At 39.7% G+C, this 22,211-nt stretch overlaps 1 protein-coding gene across 7 annotated transcripts in view; it reads right to left on the bottom strand.

Moving 5' to 3' along the window:
* The window catches only part of DNM3 (dynamin 3), a 172,321-nt gene that overhangs the window by 50,673 nt on the left and 99,437 nt on the right, over positions 1 to 22,211 (bottom strand). For 6 of the 7 annotated variants that reach the window (XR_010432638.1, XM_064664341.1, XM_064664337.1 and 3 more), the window contains 2 exons: positions 16,737 to 16,846; positions 5,252 to 5,363 (listed from right to left, as the gene is read on the bottom strand). Coding sequence is in view for 5 of the 7 variants with exons in the window: in XM_064664341.1 (XP_064520411.1) it covers positions 5,252 to 5,363; positions 16,737 to 16,846 (222 nt within the window). In the remaining 2 variants the exon portion in view is untranslated. The remainder of the gene's footprint in view (positions 1 to 5,251; positions 5,364 to 16,736; positions 16,847 to 22,211) is intronic. The other variant, XR_010432639.1, reaches the window with a different exon arrangement.

Below are 22,211 nucleotides of genomic sequence, written 5' to 3'. Positions count from 1 at the left end.
CCCCATTTCCCTGGACAGAGCATCTACAGTCCAACCTCCCTCCTCTGAGATCAGACCAGCATCCACTGCAGCAGCAAAGCCTTAAGTCAGCATGTCATAAAGAAACATTATAAACACTTCCTTGACATTTTAGTGTACACAGCTAACATTTACATTTCACACCGCCTCCTATGTGAAGTCCCTCTATCCATGCCATCAATACACCAATTCTCTTAACCCCTCCCCATCCAACACCAAGAGCCCCTTTTCCCAGGCAGGCCAACAAAACAGAAGATTTTTGGTGCTTCTGAGCCCAGCCACTGTGGAGACAGACATGGTCAAAAACTGGTTAAAAATGCAAAAATTAAAAGCAGACAGAAATTACCAACCTTTAGAACATTTAAAACCCACCTGGGTCTTTCCCAAATACCCCAAGAGCTCACAATGAGATGCTATAGATAATATTTCAAAGGTTACTTTCAACATTTGCTGTGAAGCATCTTTTGATGCTCCAGATTCATCTTCCCATGGGTTAATATACCAAAAGAGGAAAGGGGGGGGGAAAAAGGCACAAAAGCTGTATAACTCCTTTCCGAGGTATGACAAACTCTCTCTGCATCTTATTCCAAAGTGTGAGATGTGCAATTTCCATTCTTAAGCTCAGTAAAAATGGCGTAAAAAATCCTGGGAACTGCAGTATTATTCGTTTATCAGATCAACATCAGCAAAACTGTCTTTTTATGTGCTGCTTACTTTCAAAAAAACCCTACCATGCATATTTCAGTTCTCCCTCTCCACACCCCACACCCTTCTGCTGCTGTCCAGCTGGAACACATCAAGGGTCTAGAAGCCAAGTCAAATGTTGACCCCACCCTCCTCCATCCATTTTAAGGCACCTTCAAAGCCAGTACACTGATCTAGTTCAGCTTAGCCAACAACACCAGCAAATCTGTTATTTAAGACTTTAGTGCTGGGTTTTTATAACTGCCCATTAATACAAGCTTTGATGTATGGTCAAAAAACCCAGCTGTAATGAGTTTCACCAGACTGTAGTAACCTTTCCTCAGAAGGTCTTTATTACTATACCTTCATAATCTTTGGGCCCAACACTTTTATAGTATCATTCTTACTGAACCCCCTTAAAAAGCAACACTCAGCAACACTTAATACTTTTCCTTCCCCAAAATTAAAACAAAGGGCACATAATAGTTTTTGTAGAAGACACTTTTGCACTCCCATTTTTCATAGCAGTTTGCTGTTAAGAGCATGCAGGTAATAGCTGTGTGAACCACAAGACAAACCAATTTTCATGCCAAAACCCTTGTGACAGGATAGAGAAGTAGTTTGTAAAAGGACAACCAACTTACTTTGTTGCTCCCCTTTGCAGGATGCAGCAAGGAGGAAAGAGGGGGGGGAAAAAGAAATATTAGATACATTTATTTTACATGCATTCAGCCTAACTTGTACAGTTCTGGAAATGGCTCAAACCAAATGAGGAACTGACTCAGGGAACATTCACTGAATCCCGTAGTTAGAGAGCTTCCAGGGGAACACAGGACATTTGCAAGGGATTCAAAACATTCAAAATGTTTTCCTCTCCACACAAACATTCTGATCCCACTTTTGCTTCCTTCAGTGTCAGTCAGAACAGCGCCTGGGAAGTCAGTAGACACTAATATGAGAAAGAAGAAAACGAGGCCTGAAGTGATCTAGGGATGGGATGGAAGCCAGAGGGATTTTCGTGTGTTGGTAATACTGAGCTTCCAGTACGCAAAGCAACCCACTAAACATGTCTGCTGAGCCCTGCATGACAGCCACTCCCTACAACTTGCCAATGAATGGAAAGTTTCATGATCCAAAGCTTTTTTAAAATGCAAATATTGAATTTTTAGATTAGTAATAAAAATAAGGAGGAGATGGCATTATGGGAGGGGGGAAGGAGGAATGGACAGTGCTAGCAAGGTAGAGCGTGCAGAGCAAGTTACGACAAACATCTGTGCTATTATTTTAGTTTAATTGTGAGTTTTGCCATGAGCTGGCATGAACAGTGTATATTTTACAGTGGGAAGCCAGCCAAAATAAACACCAGCCTACAGTTGAGAAATAGAGTCTGGAAAGGTTAGTCACAAAGTTGTAGTCGTTTAAAAAAAAAAAAAAAAAGAAAAAAAAAAGGAGGGTTTTGGATGCATCAGTCCAGAAAGCCTGCAGTAAAGTCAGCTGGTAAATGGATATCCTGTTTCAAAGTGAATTGGCCACAGTGTGATTTATATCAAGAAAGCTGACTTGCATATGGGTTGGAAAAATAAAAACACTGATTCATTGCTATCCGGGTGGCTGTCAAAACCCACGTCCTGACAAAAGTAAATCGACTGTGGCAAGGAGAGGTGACTTGGCAAACTGCAAAAGAATTCAGGGGCTCATGGAGCAACACTAAGGGGTGATCAGAGATAGTCAGCAAGAGAGTGAATATATGAACATAAGTGTGCATCACCATGTGCACAGGCCAGGGAAGGCAGGCAAAATTAAGCAACGAAAAGGAGCAAAGGGGTGATATATGTCCTTTAACATATTAATGAGATTTGTTTAGGCAAAAATAAAAATTATACATCTACAAGCCTGGACTTAGCTTACAGGATTAAACTAGCAGCTGAGACATCGTATTAGTGGCAGCAAGTACTGAGCCCCATTACTACTGCAATCAATGCAGCACTACTAAAAAAAAACCCAACAAAAAACAGTAGAAAAATGAATATTCTTAGTTGAGAGATTTGCCCTTGGTGAGAATTTAGAACAAATCTCTCTAATTCAGTGACAAGTTCCTACTTTTCTTGCCACTGCAGAAGGAACCCAGCTAGGGGCAATGGCTGTGGGTTTTACACCAGGTCCTTGCGGATGAGCAGCAGAGCTGCCAATGAAAGCATCCAGCTCCACTTTCCCGTTCCCGGCTGCGCACACGCTCTGGCAGCTCCAGGGAGCAGGCCAGCCCACGCTGCAGTGCTCCAGCTCCACAGCAATACCCATCTATTTTTCATTTCTAAGCAGCAATTTTTCTACTGCTGGTGCCAAAGCCTCGGATACTCAGAAGTTCCCAGCTGTGCCTCGCACACGAGAGCGAGCGAGAAGGTCAGTCTGGGAAGGGGCTTGGGCACCTCTATGCCTTTTTACCTCCAGGATCACAAAGCTGTGGGGAAGCACTGGAGTAAAAAGTTGCTGCCATTTCCTGGCAGTCTCTCATACTTAAAAACACAGCCTCTCAATCTTCGAAGGCGAATAAAAGACTGAGGGTTGTCTTTAAGCCTTTTTTGTATTGTCAGAGGAAGGTGTGAGACTGAGAAGCACACATAGGACTTGAATGAAACACTGCTCATTTTTATTTCGGTTCCACTGGAGCTTCTAGGGTACCTGGGGCCTTTTAGATTCTGCTTTGCAAAATTCAAAACCCTAACAGCAGACTCACACACCCTAACAGCACATAACAGCCAAGTCCACATTTGGACCTCTAGTCCTGTAGGAATAAAGCTCTGGAAGACTAGAGTAGCACTGAGCATCTCTCCTGAACAGCTTGATAGACTACTGAGTGAATTTCAAACTACAGGGGTTTGGAACAATAATATTCACTCTTTTTAAAATGTAGAGATAATTCCAGCTCAAAGGAGAACTTTATTTTGACTTCTTTCTACTTCTGTCTTTCAAGGAAGTCTCTCATCTTGCATCTAAGACTCCTTTGACAGACCAACTTTAAACAAAACCAAGAATTCTTTGTAAACATATTTTGAATACCAAGTATTTTTAGGGGAAAGGGAGAGACAGGAAGACAGAAGAGAAGTTTAGAAATCCAACTAGTCTGTCTTATTTAAGGATAAAGTAACAAATATATGAATTATGATACAACCATCACAGAATACAAGATTAAACCAGAGGCAGTAACAGGCTTTTTGACGTCATCATTAAAACTTGAGTAAGAAAAAACCAAACCAATACAATATTTTGTTCCTAGTAATTAATTAGGTAACTTCTCACAACCAATCCTTGAAAAATTACTCCTGATAGTCTTAGGTAGGAACCAATCTACTGGAACAGGCAACATACTGAAAAGTCAGCAATTTTGAAAAATTTTTTAAAGGTCTCAGATACCTGGTAGGTCTCCTGCTAAATGAGTATTTTCACTACTCCTTAAAAAAAAAACCTATCATCATCATCATAATCACTGTTTATTTCTATAATAATTGGAAAATCCAGCAGTTCAAGGATTTCTTATTTATCTTCTGATGGTACCCATGAAACCTGGTATGAAGAGAGGAAGCTGAGGCTTGTTTGCTTAAACAGCAGCAGGAGGAGATGCAGACAGAATTGTACTGGAAGCCATGCAGGCATCACAAGTATAAAGGAAATATGAGGAAGAGAAAGATGAACAGAGAAGACAGCAGAAGACCCTGAACACAAGGGACCATGGAAAACAACCAGGAAGAAGGACAAATTCCATCAGAATCAAAGCATCGTTTCTCCGAAATCTTCCACTGAAGGAATCCAGCAGAGCAGCAGCCTGACAGCAGAAAGGTGAACTGTGCAATAGAGAAACTCCAAAAGCTCCAATGACAGGGTTTTCCTGTTAGTCAGCCTTCCCTCTGGATATATCTCCTCAAACCTTCACTTGATGTAAAGCATCAAGAAATCTAGGTCCAAAAAATATGAAATGGTAGCTGGACATGTTCCATTTCCCAACTTTCTGTCATTTCTGGTGAATTAATAGAGGCTTTTTTACTGTATCCTGTTCAATTTGCTTCACATGATGATTAGCTGAGTAAAACAGCCCTTGGAAAGGTTTAGCATGTGTTTCATACACAAAAAGCATGCAGCGAATCAGTAAAATAAATATACATGATTGCCTGGAATGCTTCTGTCAGTTCTGTAATACAGAGCTTGGGGGAATAAACTCTTCAAAGCACATCTTTACCTCTAGAAAACATTAATAGAAACAATGAAGCTCAGGAAACCCCAAATTGCTCAACGCTTTTACTACACAGATCCAATGAAAAACATGTTGGAAGGTTTGGTTTGTGGTTGCTTTTTTTTTCCTGCACTGAGGTTTGACGCACAAATTGATCTTAAAATATTTCATTACGAATATTTCGCAACTGCCCCAGACCAGTGCAATGAAAAGGCTGCCCTTTCTTGAGATATCTGCAGACATGGTGTTTTCCCAAATGATACAATTGTGTTTTCTGACTCAAACAGAGCAGCTACTGGCAAACTAGTGAGCTGTTTAACTTACTGAGGATTTATCAGGATAGACACCGGCTCGTAGCAGAGATGCCTTCCAGCTATCCACCTCCTCTTGGGAGTCACAGGCTAGCTCAAGGAAACGGTAATCCTTGTAAACATTCCTAGAACAAAGAGCACCACATTGTAAAACTAGCATTTTACTACTCTGTATCATGCACACAGCATTTTAAATTAAAAATCCTTCGGGATCAGAAATTACTTGGTAATTGTTTTGGACAGCAGAGTTTATGAGACAGGTGCTTGTTTAATAATTACATGGAGTACTTAAAAATATCTTAGAACACTACAGCACAGCTCTGGAAATAATAATCATCTAAAAGCACCATGAAACTACTTAAAATCAATTTTCCTGCTTTTGCCAAAGCAGAGCATTTTTAGGGAAAAAAGGCTGTTGTGATGCAAAGGACAAACACATTAGACATGCCAAAATAACTGCACAGCTTGTGACAGATTGTTGCTGTAACCAATAAATACCAAAATAATTACTGATACTACTTGTTCCCACGTTAAGTCCTTTGAGTGCATTATGTGCCCTTTTTTGCTTTTGGACATCATTAGTAAAAGAGAGGAAAAAAAAAGTAATGATAATCAGATATTTTAAACAAACAAAACAAACCTCTGATGTCCGTCATCATAGTAAGAAAATTGGGACACATTTAAATAATACCTCTTGCAGGTAGTTCAGATAATGAGATAAATACAAGGAATCACTTAATGGAAGAAAAGAGAAAAGAGGAAAAATACGTACATAGCAAGGTGGTACTTGAAAATTCTCCAATAAACAGAACAGATTTTCCCCTTACGGTTTAGCCATTAGTTTCTGAATTCAAATTCTATACACAGACCTGATCACCGTAAATTTGTCAGCCAACAGTCTTTTTAGGAAAGGCTACAAGCTTAGCTGACAAAGGTTAGGAAACCACATTTTGCTGGATCTTAAAAGTTGCACAAGAGTCAACCTTCCATTAAAACCAGACTGTTTTCTTCCCAGTTGGAGGAGGGGGTTGATGGAGATCACTTCACTCTCAAAGACAGCAATGACAAGGGGATGCAACTACAGAGGTCATTTTTGCCACATATTTTGAGGGGCAAAGAAACTGAATAAGCATCGAACCAGAAAATAAAGCTATTATTGTCACTGCCTAGACAAATTTCTTTAGCATTTGGGGACTGGTGGGATTTCACTGTCACACTGCTGGAACACAACCGAGTTGATGTAATTCCCACTCACAGAAGTGCTTCTCCCTTACCAACAATGTCACCAGGCAGCTCGTAGCCTTGCTTTTTAGAGAGAGTTTCAGGAAACAGGTAAAAAAAGTGTAATTGAATCTGAGCACGAACCAGCCATGACACCTAATCATTAAATTATCAGCCACGAAACCACAGTACGGCAGCCAGAGCACACCCACCTCTGAAGAGAGAGACATCAGGTATTTTTAGCAGGCTTATAAATTGCATTCAAAACTGCAAAACAATAAAGGACATACTCAGATTTCCATATGTTGGTGATGTAATTCTCACCAATTTCAATGGCTAACTCTGAGCAGTCAGCACCAGGCTCGCACTACTCCCTTCAAGAATCCGGACTGGAGGTGTCACCGGAGCCGGTTTCAGTGCTGGTCAGAGGAGCACACCCACACTTCCTTCCCAGAGAAAACAGCCCACAAGGTCACAGAGAGACATTAAAGGGTCAGATCCCACAGTTTAGGCAAAACCACTGACTGTATGAACGACTGAAAGCTCTATGGATTTTTTTTTATTGATTAAGAATAATTTTTTATTGATTAAGAATAATCCTGATTTTTTATTGATTAAGAATAATTCCCTGACTCCAAAAGTACTAATCCTGCCTTAATGCAAATAATAGCCTGGATGACCTCCTCAGATGTCATTACCTTAAACTGATGACAAAACACCCAAATTTTATTCAATTTGCAATATTGTGAAACTCTGAGTCAACATTTGCTGAACAATACAAAGAACTCAATTAAAAAAAAAAAAAAAAAAAGAGAGAGAAGCATAATGAAATTGCCAGAAAAGAAAATGCATTAATTTATTGTTAGGAGAAGCTTGTACTGAGATAAGCTTTTTGGCTAAGTTAACGAAGCAGCTATAACTTTGAAAAAATAGGAAGCTGAAATGGTGAAATGGTACTCTCAGAAAAGATGACTAAAAATAACAATAGAGCAAATAAAGGCTGTAAAACATAGTGATAGGGAAGTTCCAAAAACACTTATCTGCAAGAGCAAAACAACATGACACCAGCTTGTAAAAACATTGTTTCAGGACTGTCATGTCATATGTTATACTTTTTGGCATTTGGTGACTTGCTACAACAAGCGCAGCTGTACGAGCAGGGATTTTAGGCAACCGCTTGGTACAGGAGGAGCTGACAGTCCTGCATTCCTGCCTCTGTATCAAGACTTTTCCTAGGTCTAGAGACACCTCATGGCCAAGCAGCTGATGCCTCCAGCTGTCTAAGGCCCTTCTCCCTGTAGTATCTGAGAGCTCCACAACTTTAGTGGAGCTAATTCTACTCCACTGCCACAGACACGACTTTCAGCACATGAGAGGAACCGAGGGGTGCACGCCCTGAGCCAGAACTCATAGGAATCTTACAGTAAGGGATGCTTGCCTCTCTTAGTAGCTTCCTTGCTACTAGACTTCCTCTGCCATTCTTTCTTCCAGAAAGGCTGATAGGCACAGGAACTTTTCAAATGAAAAAAAAAAAAAAAAGCCAAAGTAACTTCTGAAAAAAGTGTGTCCTTTTTCTGTTACCAGTGGAATCTTACAAAAACATATTAACATGTTTTACTCATTAGGAATCCACTGGCATCTCATGGAAAGCTGTAAAAACGTTCTTGAAAACAATTCAGATTTTCTGTTTTCTTCTCTCTCCCACTTCTTAAAATTGCTGAAGATATCAGCACAGAAACAGTTACTACTCAGTCCTCACCTACCTACTCCATATGGAATACTGTGAAGTCATGTTCTCATTGTCATCTCTATAGCAGCTAAATGGGATGTTATACATCAAAGAGAATGATAGAACACAGGATACCAGAAACCAAAAGGATGAGCTCTCAACAATACAAATCTTATTGATAGTTATAACCTAAGGGACTTCAGAAACAAAACAGATACAATAAATGGGAACATGCCTAGAAGTATTATTTCTGTGTAATATTTCCCTTGAATATTTAACATTTTTCAAATGTGAACACAGAAATGGGAAAACTGTGCAAAGTTATATGCATGTACCACATCGACCTACCACTTCCTCCTGTAGAGTCTCACCATTGTAATTTTATATCATGCATAATACATGAAAATATATCTATAGTGGCACTACTGGAAACCAACATAATATTGCATTTTTCCAGAGCGAAAAATACAAAAGGTTACCATTTGTTATCTGCAGATTTTATTATAGTCTAGATAAATAAACCTCAACTTGGCACTGCATTCCAGAAAAAATACAACACAATTGCTTATGGAGATGAACAGACAGTTGGGCTAAAAGCATCAATTCCAATTCCAGAGCGGTTCCACAGTCAGTAAATGCCTTCTCTTGGCCAAGCCCATTACTTCAAAGTCCAGCAGACCCCCAGCTGTAACTTTGCTTACCCTACAACTTCTTCACTTTATTAACACCTTGGTTTCCAGTAGACTGAATTCCTTTCCCCCACATGTTTCATGGCCTTGGAGAAAGGACCTTTACATTGTCCTTTACATTGTATTTCTTAACTCCTCCTATCACAAAAGAATCCTAACAGGACAGGAATAAGGTATTTGAAAGTGCACAAGAGGAAACAGAGAAATATAAGATAAGTTTGAAGACTGAGCCCAGCTGCAAGTGACTGTCCCACCAGTCCTGAAGCCTGGGCTGTCAGCACTGCACAGAAAAGACTTGATTGCCTATAAACCAGCAGACCTATACAATCCAGGACCAATAAGTGAATGACACACAACTGAAAATCACAAAGAGAGAACTTTCTAGTTGCCACAGTGGAGGCAATTCCAGTGGGTTTCCCTCTACAGTGGTTGCACATCAGAACTGCTGCTCTCTGAGCACACACCACTGCTGGACATCAAGATGGATTGTATCTCTTGTAATTTCTTACTACTAAGATAAGGTTAAACAGTTATCTCCAACAAACCTGCAAAGATTTTAAGGGCAACCACTGCAGGCACATTACAAACCCAGTTGACACGTGTGCACATATATTAATTCATATCCACATATTAACCATATGCATAGACAGCTTTTAGATTGCATTGGATCTGCAACATTTCAATAGAGATGTAGTGTGTGTGCATTAAATTTCCTTTTATAGAGAGAAAATACAAACCAAGATTAATTGAAAAAGGTATTTATTCTTGCCAATATGGGAGGAGACAGAATAGCCATTACACAGCAAAGATACTGGTGATTTTTTTCAGAATTGAGCCTATAAACTACTTTAATCCTCCAAAGAACACAAACCTACATTTAACTTCAGCAGTTGCACTGACACAAGTGAAGCTACTCGCAGACTAAAAGATAAAGGAATATATTCTTTTACAGGGATTACAAAAAGCTGTGCTTATCTCAAATGATTTATTTGGGAGCATCTGATCTTTTTATTAGGATGGAAGCAGATTTGAAATCAACATTAGAAATCTAGAATCAAATGCAAATTGGCCCAATTTTATTCCATGAAAAACACAAAAAAAATCAATTCTTAGGTATTTCTTATTTGATTGAAATTGAAATAATACAGAATATGGGTTTCATAAATAGTCACCTCAAATGAAAAAAGGAGAAAATAACAGAATCTAGATACTCCAACTATCAGCAAAGATAACCTTAGATGAAACTGTATGTTCTCTACTTATTCAATCTGCAACTCCACTTTGCACACTCTGCTTATTCAACCTTAGTCTACCATTTTAGACACCTATAATTTCACAATGGCTGGTTTGAATATATGCACTATTTTTCAAATAGAAAAGATCTACTAGAAGCTCTGTAAATCATATACTTTGAAGAAACAAAAATGGCCATCTGCTCTGAGTTAACAGCAGTGACTAACATTTTCTATCAAGGCGTACCATTTCAGATCACTCCAGTGTGAATGCTAATTAAAATTAATTACATGTGTCTCTGAAGATCTTTTTTTCATAATATCCTGAAAAGCCAATGAGACAATCTCTGAGACAATGCCACGAAATTAACATTTAAGGAGTTTGCCACCTAACTCATGTGAGTGCTCTCCCCAAAGTATAAGGATCTTTACAAGTTCATGCACCCAAAACACACACAAACCCACACGATTTTAAGGTGAAAATGAACAGAAGATATGCTGATCAGTATATAGACAAGCCTTGGCAATGAAGTATCTCAAGTCCTATATGTAACCCAGAACAGAAATGCAGCCAAAACTAACATCACATAGGCCAAAATCCGCAGTAGTAACAGTGACTGACACTAAAATATTCCATAACTCCCTGGAGAAGAAGGTTTGATGCCTTTCGTGGCGAGGAATGGAAGCCTGTTTGGGAAGCTGCCTTGGGGCCACACAGACACAAAAGCTGCCCACAGCTGTCAGTCCCTCCTCACACATGGAGGGAGCTCAGCTCCTGCTCCAGTGCTGCCCTTTGCTGGATGGGGCAGTGGGACCCAGACCTCGCTGAGTTACTGTCAGCAGGGAAGGTGAAGCTGTGCTGGGTCAGATTCACCATCCACGGCTTAGCCCACGCTTCCAACACCCTCGTGTCTGGAAGGCACCACTTCCGTTTCAGATCCCACACAATCACTTAGGGAATTTTCTTCAAGTACAGTGTAACTTCTATATTTAAGGTATGGGTTTGGCACTGCATCTTCCTTTCTCCAAGAACCCCTTTTTGCTCAGTAATACCAGTTTTAAAGCTCAATACCTGCACCACCTATCCACCACACAATCCTTTATTTGTCATGCAAAGAACACTTGTCAATAATGGCAAAAAGAAATATTCCAGAAAAAAAAAGATCCAACCTTCTTCTTTTTTTTTTCTTTTTTTTTTTCTTTTTTTAATGGAATGGACTTGAGGGGATAAAGGCTAGCTATTCCCTGGGTTTGTATATTTTTCCTGTTCTTAAATATTGTACTCTCCAGCATCTTAGAACTTTGTTTAGAAATGTTAGCAGCTTTTTTGCTGGATTAAGTTTGTGGGGCTTTTTAATTAAACAGATTCTCTTTCTTCCATTTCGAACAGAGAGGGCTCTGAATAGCTTACAGTCCAGCTCTTCCTGGGGCTTAGCTTTCTGAGTAATTCAAAAACAGTAACTAAACATACATCTCATTTTAGGCTTTATCCTTTAGCCTGGCTTCTATCCAACACCTCCTCTGACCCGGTCTCCTTTCACTAGTTGCCTTTATTTTGGCTCTTGCCCAATTTCCCTTATATATGGATAGCAGTTAACCAGTTGCTGTCCATAACAAGAAATCCAGGATTTAAAGCTTTAGTGCATTTGGAGTTCCAATTTCTGCTCCATCCCCTTCTAGAACAACACTCAGCCAACAACATGCACCCAAAATATAGTCCTCCCTTTCTCTTAGCAAACACAATGTACTTTCCTGGGTCCTGTTAGATGATACAGTTTCTTGTGCAATATGATTCCTGACAGAGTGTACTCAGGAGTTAGTAGCTAAAACTCATCATCTGGCAGTTCTATTTTCAGTCCTATTGTGTGCCCTCAGAACTGCCTTTTGATCACTCTCCTCTGGACATTCATCTGTTTGTCACATTAAGGATCTGTTTCTACACAGAGTCTGTCCCAGACACTCAGCTCTCGAGCAGGGGTGGTAGGTTTTTTCCCACTGCTTTATGATTAGTGAGGGGCATTTAACTCTCAGGAACCTACTCTTGAGAGGGCAGAAAGGAACAGCTCCATGCTTTGCATCTGCTCCTCACACCCTCCTACCACAGAGGTAAAAGAAAGCAACACCGTTACTCCATTTCATCTGAGTCCTGGCTGGGTGGGAAAGTGAAAAATAGGGAGAGCTGGGGGGATCTTCCTCTGCAAGGAAGGGTGAATTTCACACACCAGTTTCACTTCTTTGGCTCCAAGGGAAGGAATGAGTCTGAAGAGGAACAGAGAAAAATCAGGGACTCTCCACCAGGTGACTCTTCCTCATTGTAGGGTTGCTACTCTCAGTATTGGTAGGAAAGGCTTGAAAATTCACCAACTCGACAAACTCTTCAGCCAACTACCATTTATAACCATAAAAATCTTTACCTAGTAGAATATCTTCTCCCATAAAAGAGAAAGAATTCATCTCTCCAGAGCTGGAGAAGAGGTGGAAAGGAAGCTTTTTCTCTGCTTGCAGCAAATGAAGACAGTTTTGCTCTTTTTTACTCATCATCTTTGCTTTACTGAAAAGGGAAGTAGTATTTAGATGGGGTTGTAATACAGTAATACAATTTATTAACAAATAAATCAGCATAAAAGTGCAACTACTCTACTGCACCAACAAGAGATTACTTTAGGGAAACCGAGAATCTAGAAAAACAGTGCCATGTGGATCCTGTAGTCAAGCAGGGCAAGACCATGAGAATAAATGACTGCTTGCCCTTCTTAATTAGGGAGAGATGGAACTGTTGCACAGATCTTAAAGGGAGGCACATTTAAGACCACAGTTCCTGCCCTGGGTTACAGTACTCAGGTAACAGAAAAAGCAGCAATCGCTGAATAATTTTTACAGGAAATACATGGGAAATAGACAAAGCATTTGGAATGAAATCCTATAAGGAAAGTAAACTTTCTGGAATGGGCAGAATTTGTTTTGTTCTTTCTTGAACTCTGCACAAGAGTCTTATACACTCATCAATGAGGACATCACAGGTTAATGTGCTGACTGTGAGTAGAAACACTGAGAAAATCCTCCCTCCTCCATTTTTAGCTCTGCCTAACGAAGTCCATCAGTGGCTACACCTACAAGGCTTCACATTATGTTCTACAGCAGTAATGCAAACTTTCTTTTTTTTCCTATAGTTTAATTATTTTCAAATACTTTTAATGTGTTTGATCTCTTTTCCAGCCTAAAAAAAAAACACTTGCCAGCAGTTTATTGTGTAGGAGAAAAGATGGTTAACACAAAATAGCACTCTCTTGACAGCTTTAAGTTTAGACACACACTGCTTGAACCCACCGCTCAACTTCAGCTGCTTAAAGGCAGACTCATGTAGAGAGAATGGCCAAAAATTACCCAGGAATCACAGGGCACTCACTCTACTTTACTTTGTTTTTGTATCTAGCACTTCTAAGGTAAGTACACTAGAGGAATCTATCTGCAAAGGTCTTCCATAGTGTCTATAAATCAAGTAGATGGGCTACTCAAAAACTTTAAACATATTAATTATTTTTGCTGAAAAACAAACCTAATCTCCTGTTCTTTAACCAATGCTGTATCTGTTTCAGGCCAAGAGCTTTCCTTTTCCCTCTCACTTTTTTTTTTTTTTAGGTTTAATTAGAAAGTAACAGGAAAATAATTTAATTATTTCACAACACAGCCTTTTCATAAACACACAATTATGTTCATTTCATGAGAATTTATCTTCACTGTGAAATCAATCGTCACAGTCTCCATTTACTCTACATTACCCAGTCACATTTGATTCCTGTCAGAGAACTGTTGACTTCTGCAGTAAATCAAAATGACAGATACTGTTAAGTTTCCTTCTGCATCTATCCCCAGGTCTCAGCTAACTCAAGATGGTTTTTCCTTCTATGCAGTGAAAGGAGTATTTTCCTGGTAACTATATTTTAGAGCTGGAAAGGTTTTCATAAATGGAAAAAATGCAGTGCATAATCCAGGAAACTATTGAAATGTACAGTATCAGAAACATATGGCAAATACCTATGCAGTGAGGGGCTGGGAATGAAAAAGAGAACAAGCTTATTAAAATTCTTCTCCTAAAGGGATTTTACTTGGAAATTAAAATAACTTAATTGAACATTAAGAAAGTTTGCACAGTCAAGGAAAAAAAATGCTGCAAATTATGGGGGGGGGGAGAGATACAGAATAATCTCCATGCCATCATGGAAGCTGGAACAGATGATTTTGCCTTTGTTCTTTAACAATCTACATCTTTAATAGCAAAATGGCTCCATAACCAGAACTCTCAGTGGGCAAACTCTGAAAGCTGATTTCTTTCTCAGTTGCTAAGGTTTTTTTAATTAAAAAAACAACCACTCCACCACCCCCCAACAAAAAAAAACCCAACCAGAAAATACATTACTTTTTTACATGAATTTTGAAAGGCAAACCAAATTCACACACACACCCCCATCAGAAACCAGGAATCAACAAGTCACCATAAAATAAAACAACAAGACTCCTTATTTCAACATATCTTTATCAATTCCCTGTTTCAGTTTCCCTAAGAATCAGGGATAGGGGAGAGAGTCTCTACTCGAGAACCAATATTCCTGCTTCTACTGACACATCTATGAATTGAGGAGACAGTGGAAAGTAATACTAATCTTGTTTTGACCAATGTGAGCCAGCAGGCAGAGTTTTAGAAATATCAAAAATCAGCTGGTTTACAGTAACAGCGAAATTGTTGTTGTAACTGGAATTCAATAAATATTTCTTCAAAAACAACTTCTGCCTCCTTTCAAGCTGGAAGACTGTCTCCATGAACTGCCTCTCCTAAGGCAAAGGTATTTTGTCATCATACTGCTGTGCTGTCATGTCTTAACATGCCCATGAAGATGTAAGGATGTTTTTAGAGCAGCTTGCAGAGGCTGCTACTCCAAGCCCAAAGGGGCAGGGTTATTGCAGACATGGCAAACATTTTAGACATCTGATTTTGAAATCCTTGCTGTCCAGTGTGTATAAAGATCAAGTGAAAATGTGAATGTCCAGCTATATAACACCCAAATAAATCCCAAACTTGCCAATGGAAATGCATGCTTCTCTTGGATTTTCACAGCAGTTCAATGATTAATATTTAAGACAACGACAATATTCAAAGCCATTGGCCAAATCAAAGGAGAAACAATGAGCTAAAATTAACAAATTTCTCATGGAAGGAACTTAATATGTACAACTGATATCAGGCCACCAGGGCAGTTACCTTTCTTGACTGGAGTGTGTGCAACACCAGGATGATTCACATGTATCTACAGCAGAATCAGAATCACACGCACTTCTAGCATCTGAAAATCATGTATGTTTTTTAAAAACATAACAAGTTTTTCAGAGCTTTTTTCTGTGCTTCAGAAATGCAAGTGGTCAAGTGTTTGAAATCTTATTCCCAGCTAGTATGTGTGTGACATTCTTTCAAAGGGCATCTCCCTGCAGACCATGTCCCCATCCAGGCTGGCTGAGGTGTCAGCAGGCACAGGCAGCGCCTCCATGGGTAGTTCAAAGCCAGACTCACATTGCACCCTCACGTTTCTGGGGCCAGCAGAAACCTAACAGCCCAGAAACCCCGTGCTTTGCTTTTGCTTTGCAGGAGGGAGGGGCATTTCTTGCTTCTGAAAGTTCTGGCCACTATTTCTAGCCAGTTCAGGAGCAACAACAGCTGGCTCTGCAGGGACATCCAGCCCTCATCATCTTGAGCACCTGAAGGTATTGCCAAGCTTTAGCAATGTGAGGGAGAAGCAGGTGTGAAGGGACATAGCAGAAGAGAAGAGGAAAACAAAGACATCTATCCACGCTACCCCTACATTTCACTTTACCTATTTTCCTGCAAAAGAACTTAGCGAAAATGTCCCTTATCTGCAAAAATGCAATTCCACTGAGACAGCTACACATGCAACTCTCCTCCTCAGTAAAACAAAAAAATTTACAGGTCACTTGCACATCTTTTGTCACGTTTCCTTGCCTTATTTGTGCACAGCAACCTGAATTGGCTGTGCATGAGGAGCAGGCTCCCATAGGGCACCCACACTACTTAAATCAGAGGATGAAGTCTGAAAGGAAAAGTGCAGGGCAAAAACTACAAAACCAAAGATTCTATTAATTGGAGAAGTGGAGGAATCTGGTTCACTCTCCATTCAGCAGTGTTTAAACCCAAACAAACAATCAAGTGACTCCCAAGATTAAAGACAGGCAAGATTTTCCACTGGAGAAAGTGAAAAGCAATGATGCTTTTGTGATTTACTCCAGCTGAATCTGGTCACAAGGTACAGAAGTCATGAATGTTTTGGTAAGCCTAGGTGATTGCCAAAGAAAACAAAAATAGGATCAGGAGATGATTATTCAGCCATACGGAAGAACGACATGACTCATCATGGACTTGTTTCCCCCCACGAGTGGCTGGGAGGACACTAACCTTTCATCCCATGGTTATGCAACAGCAAAGAAGCAGATAAATCAGGAATATCGAGATGCTTGTGTATTCAACATGGTGGAAATACCAGAACTGCTCTTATAGTTATTAAAATGCTCAGCTAGATAATAATTTTATAGAAGTATCTCCAGAATAGCACATTCTCTCACCTCTGCTCCGTGTTAAACAATGCAAAGATATGTTTGCTCGACATGAAGCTCTTTTCAACATCTCGCACTTTCAAGTTGTCCAAAGGAAGCATATATTTCTTTTCTTTCTCCTAGAAAAGAATAGATTAAAACAACAATATGTGAGAAGTCTCAAAAAAGCCTGATCTCAGCAAGCTCTGTTTAATTGGTAATGACCTTGGTACATTTGCTATTATAAGGAAATACCCAAAATTTAAATGTCTGCTTATCTTTCATAGACATACCTGCAAGAGAAATGAAACCTTAATTTCAGTTCTGTTTTTTCACTGGCCCTTTTAAAACATTTCTTATTACAAAAATTCCACATCAAACACATAAGCATCTACATTTATTATTCTTCATTCCTCTGAATTCTAAAAAGGAAAGGGTCAGACTTTACTAAAATGTGTCTGATCAATAAAAAACTCTTCTACCATGCCTGCATAGCAACTGGAGTTACCAGTAACATAAAATCAATCTCTACCTTGAATTACTCTTATTAATTATTTAGGGTGGCATTTGATGAGCCAAGCAGTAAATTTTCATTCCTTCACTGAAAAATAAAAACCCCATACAAATCAATCAAAATCATACTATTATATGTATGATTTTATATGTAAGGTTTTATGTATATCATCTAAAAACACGATCAGACCCTAATCTAACCATCTTATTTCTCCAAATAGGAATGATCTAACTAACTCTTGCTGTAGCCAACTCCTTGGGCAGTTTCATCACAACTCTCATTTACAGCACAATCACTGTAATTTCACCTTTTCTAAGTTCCTTCCTTCCTGTCACTCCCAATTAAGGACTAGTAACACTCCTGAGCTAATGAATCATGTAAGAACAAAAAAGCCCTCAGATTATTAGCTGTTTCCATTATGGTAAACTTCCTTGAAGTCCTTGCACTGATGGATAAACCGAAGCAAACTCCTCCATTTTGCTTTGCCAAGGCACCTGATGCTAAATAGAAGTGATCCAAAGACAAGAGGGGTGACATTTGCACCCTCACTACCCTCATTCTGGTCTTGCACATCACAGTAACATTGCAGAGAAGGGTACAGTTTAACAGCTTTTAAAAGCCACTCAAGTACTGTTAAGGCTGGTGCCATTACCATGGCAGCCATGGAGTGGGGAGAGGCTTTGTGCCCTGGAATTTGTGCTGTGGATACTAAATGGAGTTCCTGTGAATTTGGCTACCCAATGGCTCTACAGAATTTCAGTAACTCACCAAAGCTGGAGACGTTTGGATTCCTTTACAGTCCCTTATCAGCAATGCTGACTCGTCCCTCCCAGCCACCAGCAGAGCCAGCTGTAAAGTCCAGCACCACTGCCCTTGCTGGAGTACTCTGGACTGGGATATCCCTTTTGGGGCTTGGCTCAAGTAAGAACTATGCATGGGATTACGGTTTATTGTCTGCCACAAAACAGGACAAAGGGACAATCCAAACTAGGATTTGTTCGTCTCAATACATGTTTCCCAGAAGAAATACACTGGAGTCACTTCCAGTGCACAGAACTGGAAGGAGGCCTCACTAGGCTGTGTGTTCTGGGAGGGCAGATGCAATTCAACTTGGCTAAGCTTCAGCAGATTGCAAAACTAAACTGGATGAGAAAGGCCTTAAGAGTGAAACTATAAAAATACAGTGACATGTCCAATAACAGCTCACTTTCCTAGACAGCCTCATACCAGGCCTCAGTAGAGGAAAAAGCATATTTCAAAAGCCTTCTGGAAAAGCATGGCTTCTACTGTCTTGTTTTCTGAATCCAAAAGTTATCAAATTCAGTATATAACACAAAAAGTATCTGATGGATTCTCGAACTACCTCTGGCTTAGCCGTCCTAGAAATTACTGCTCACAAAAGCTCACACATACGTATATTCCTCACCCTCTCATCTAACAACAACTGCCATGAAGGAGTCTAGTTCTGTGCCACTCTACAGCTGCTCATCAGAGTTCATATCTATATTCTACTTCCAGGGAATATATGGTCTCTGAAGCTTGGGGGCTGTCCCTGAAAGGACACTGCACTGTCATCCATTCAGTGAGTATTACCACTGAGATAAATAAAACTAAGCAAAGTAAACTCATAACTTACCAATAAAAAATAAATAATAGCAAAAGACACTAAATAAAGAACTTGCAGATCAGATATTTATGTATGAAAATTAGAAGTACACTGCCTTCTAATACTGATTTTTATTGACATGATTTTGCTGTTATTAACTTATGTCCTAAATAGTGTTGACAGCATTTTAGCTTTGCTGCCTTGACAAAGTGACAAACACTTGAAAAATATTCTAGTATATAAATTCATATATTAAACTTTGTATTATAAGCAAATATGTTTTTTCAGTTGAAAGCTGGACTGCATGGAAATGTAAGTTACTTTGTATTCTATTTCAAAAATTTAAGAGAAGTTATATACAAAAAGTACTTTTTCGCCAGAAATATTTCATTTGGGCTGATTTATTCCATCATAATTAAGAAAAAAAATTGATTTACTATTCAATTACAAAAAATTCAAGAAGTTTCTGATGAAGTGTTTGTTCTGACAGACGTTATTTACTGGCAAACCAAGCAATCACAGATGAATAAAAATAGAAACTGATGAAAAAACTATACCAAGAATCTGATTGTCTAAACAAAAGTTCCACAAGCAAGAAAGTTATATAAATGTTTGATGCCAAACTGTGAGAAAGTGTTTCTTCTGCAGCCACCAGGAAAAAGGAAATGCCTACTGAAGGCTAAGAAGTGGTTGGTATTTATTTACATGGCCTCCTACCCACATGCTGAGACAGGGCAGTTTCCAAGAAAAGGAAATCATAGGGTGCCTGTGCTGGAGGCAAACAGAGACAGCATGTCACATATGAGAGATCAGAGCTAAATACTGCCTAATTCCAGGAGAAAGGTATTACTGTGACATTAAAGTGTGGCAGCAAAACTCAGTGCAATTTTTTTGCGCCTCTCCCCTCACCCCAAATGGGGGAAAATATACGTAAATGGAGAACAAGCTAATTCAACAGCAGATGAGCCCAACAACATTTCAGCCTAAGTTCAATTAATATTATGTTGTGGTAGGGCAAAAAAAGCTTCAGCCAGGACTATCTGTGCATGTTTCCCCTCCTAAGAGGCTGACAGGGTAAGAAACAGGGAATGCATGAAGCCTGGAAGGAATGGGGCTAGGCACACTTCTATGAGTGACTACATGCACATAACTGTGGGTCCAGTTTGTCCCACTCAGCATTTGTTCTTTTTTATTTATAGATTTTTATTTTTATAATGGGGCAGAGAACTTAAGCGTGACATGAGGGGAAAAACCAGCACATGCTGATCCCACGTAGAGACTTTGCCTCTCTTTTTCCAGAGTAGAGGAGAAGAAGGAAAAAGTGGGAGGCAGCATGGCCCATTCCTGTTCCTGTGACATGAAAAAAAAATTCCCCGTACTCCACCTTAGAAAAACAAACTAACCTGCTGGCCTGGGGAGCCTTCCCACCCTGGAGACGATGTTTTCACCACCCCTGGGCCTAAGTAGCACTCACATCCTTAATGGACTAGTTCTGTTCTCCGACAGGCAAGTAAGCTGCCAGGAACTGACAGCATGATGTAAATATGCCATATTACAACTGCCCCTTCCTTCTGCAGTGTTTAAATGTACTAAAAATAAATACTCCTGAAGTCCAAAATGGCACATGGGATACAAAAAATACAAGAGCAGCTCCCCTTCCCCCAGCAGGGACTCAGCCAGCACTTCCAGGCTAATGAACTCCATTGCATTTTCAGCCAGGGGCAGAAACCGCTTCAAAAATTATTCTCTGCTTTTGGAACTTTCAGGCTCAGTCAGAACAGCAGAAAAAAAACCTTGGACACAATGTCAGCTAACTTTGCTTCAAAGAAAAGAGATTGTTAAATTACTTCAACTTCTTCCAGTTATCAAAGGTGATTGTCATTTTTATTTGTCACTTCAGGATGGTTACAGTGCAGCACCAGCCAGAGGACAGACTCTACTCCCCAAGAAAACAGCAGGAAAGTTCGTGCAGGACAATTCAAACACACGATATTCAGATTCTGAAAGGCAGGTCTGAGCCTGTGTTGGCCTAATAACACTTTCAGTTACATCAAGGAGAATTGGGCTGGTTTGCTCACCACTTCCTAACTTTTTAGAACACCAGCTTCCACATGGAGGGTCATGACACCAACCAAAACCTGTCTATGGGGACTGTGGGGACCACAAGTTCCAAAAAATCAAGCTCCCAACTGAAAGAGGAAGCCATACTGGAATAGTTGGCACAAATAAAAACTGTAATAGTTGGCACAGCAGGATTCATTCTTTGCATCATTTGTACTGAAAGTACAAACGCCAAGAGTATTTACCATGCACTGACAGCAAATGTAGGTATCCACAAAAGGCCTCTGCCATTAGTATGAGGCATTGATGAGCCAAAAGAGCAAACTGCTTGAAAATCATAAACTGAAGAAGGACAGCTTTCAAATAAAGCTTGGGAACAGCAGAGAAAAAGGCTGGCATTTCTGCCTCTGAACTAGATTTCCAGACCAGCACTGTACTACTCTCTCTATTTGTTTGCACATTAATAGATTGGGGCTAATACTTACCTGACAATGCATTTTAGTGCCCTGATTGCAGGACACCTTAACGATGCCCTGCCATCAGTAGCTGCTGGCTCGACCTTGTTTCTGCCAGCAGCTACTGAAGGCAGGGCATTGTTAAGGTATTCTGCAACCAGGGCTCTAAAATGTGTAGGTGGAACACCAAAGCCAAGCAACTATTTGGTAAAGCACTTAAGGCAGCAGAGGCAGAAAATAATCCCCAAAAGAAAGATGTTCTATAGTACTGTACTATATTATATGGCCAGATCGGTACCTGCATTTTACAGAGACACAAGAAGCGGTGTCTTGTGAACCTGCTGAGCCAGAGTGATCTACATTAAAGAAAGAAGAAAAATAATAGGAAGTATAAGGAAATACCAGTGGTCTGTGCCTGTTTACTCCTGAAAAGGAAAGGCTCAGACTTGTTTACACCCAGGAGCTCTCACTGGCAGTGCAAGTAGCCTACTCTGATGAAAAGTGCAAACTCTTAAGATGCCTCATAGAAACCTTTATATCAATACCTTTAAATCAATATCCAAGAGTTAACCATATAACCTTAAATATACTCAAGAGAATTAGACTGCATTTCTATTTCTCTCTCAGTTGAGAAAGCCACGCAGCATCTTCACAATGGTCTCTTGCTTCCCCACATTTGGCTTTAAAGCATACTCTGAAAAATGAAGCATGATATTCTCATACATTACTGCAAAATTTTGAAGAAAAACAAAGAAAGTTATTTTATTAGAGACAACTTAGTGTGGGATTGAGGCCTGAACGTGCTCCTGTAGAAAACATAACTCTTAACGTGTCTATAAAATGAAGAAGGAGCTGCTTTAACAGCAAAA

The sequence above is a fragment of the Pseudopipra pipra genome, chromosome 9 (assembly GCF_036250125.1).
Source record: "Pseudopipra pipra isolate bDixPip1 chromosome 9, bDixPip1.hap1, whole genome shotgun sequence".
Classification (NCBI taxonomy): domain Eukaryota; kingdom Metazoa; phylum Chordata; class Aves; order Passeriformes; family Pipridae; genus Pseudopipra; species Pseudopipra pipra.
This window is presented reverse-complemented; position numbering and strand designations above follow the sequence as displayed.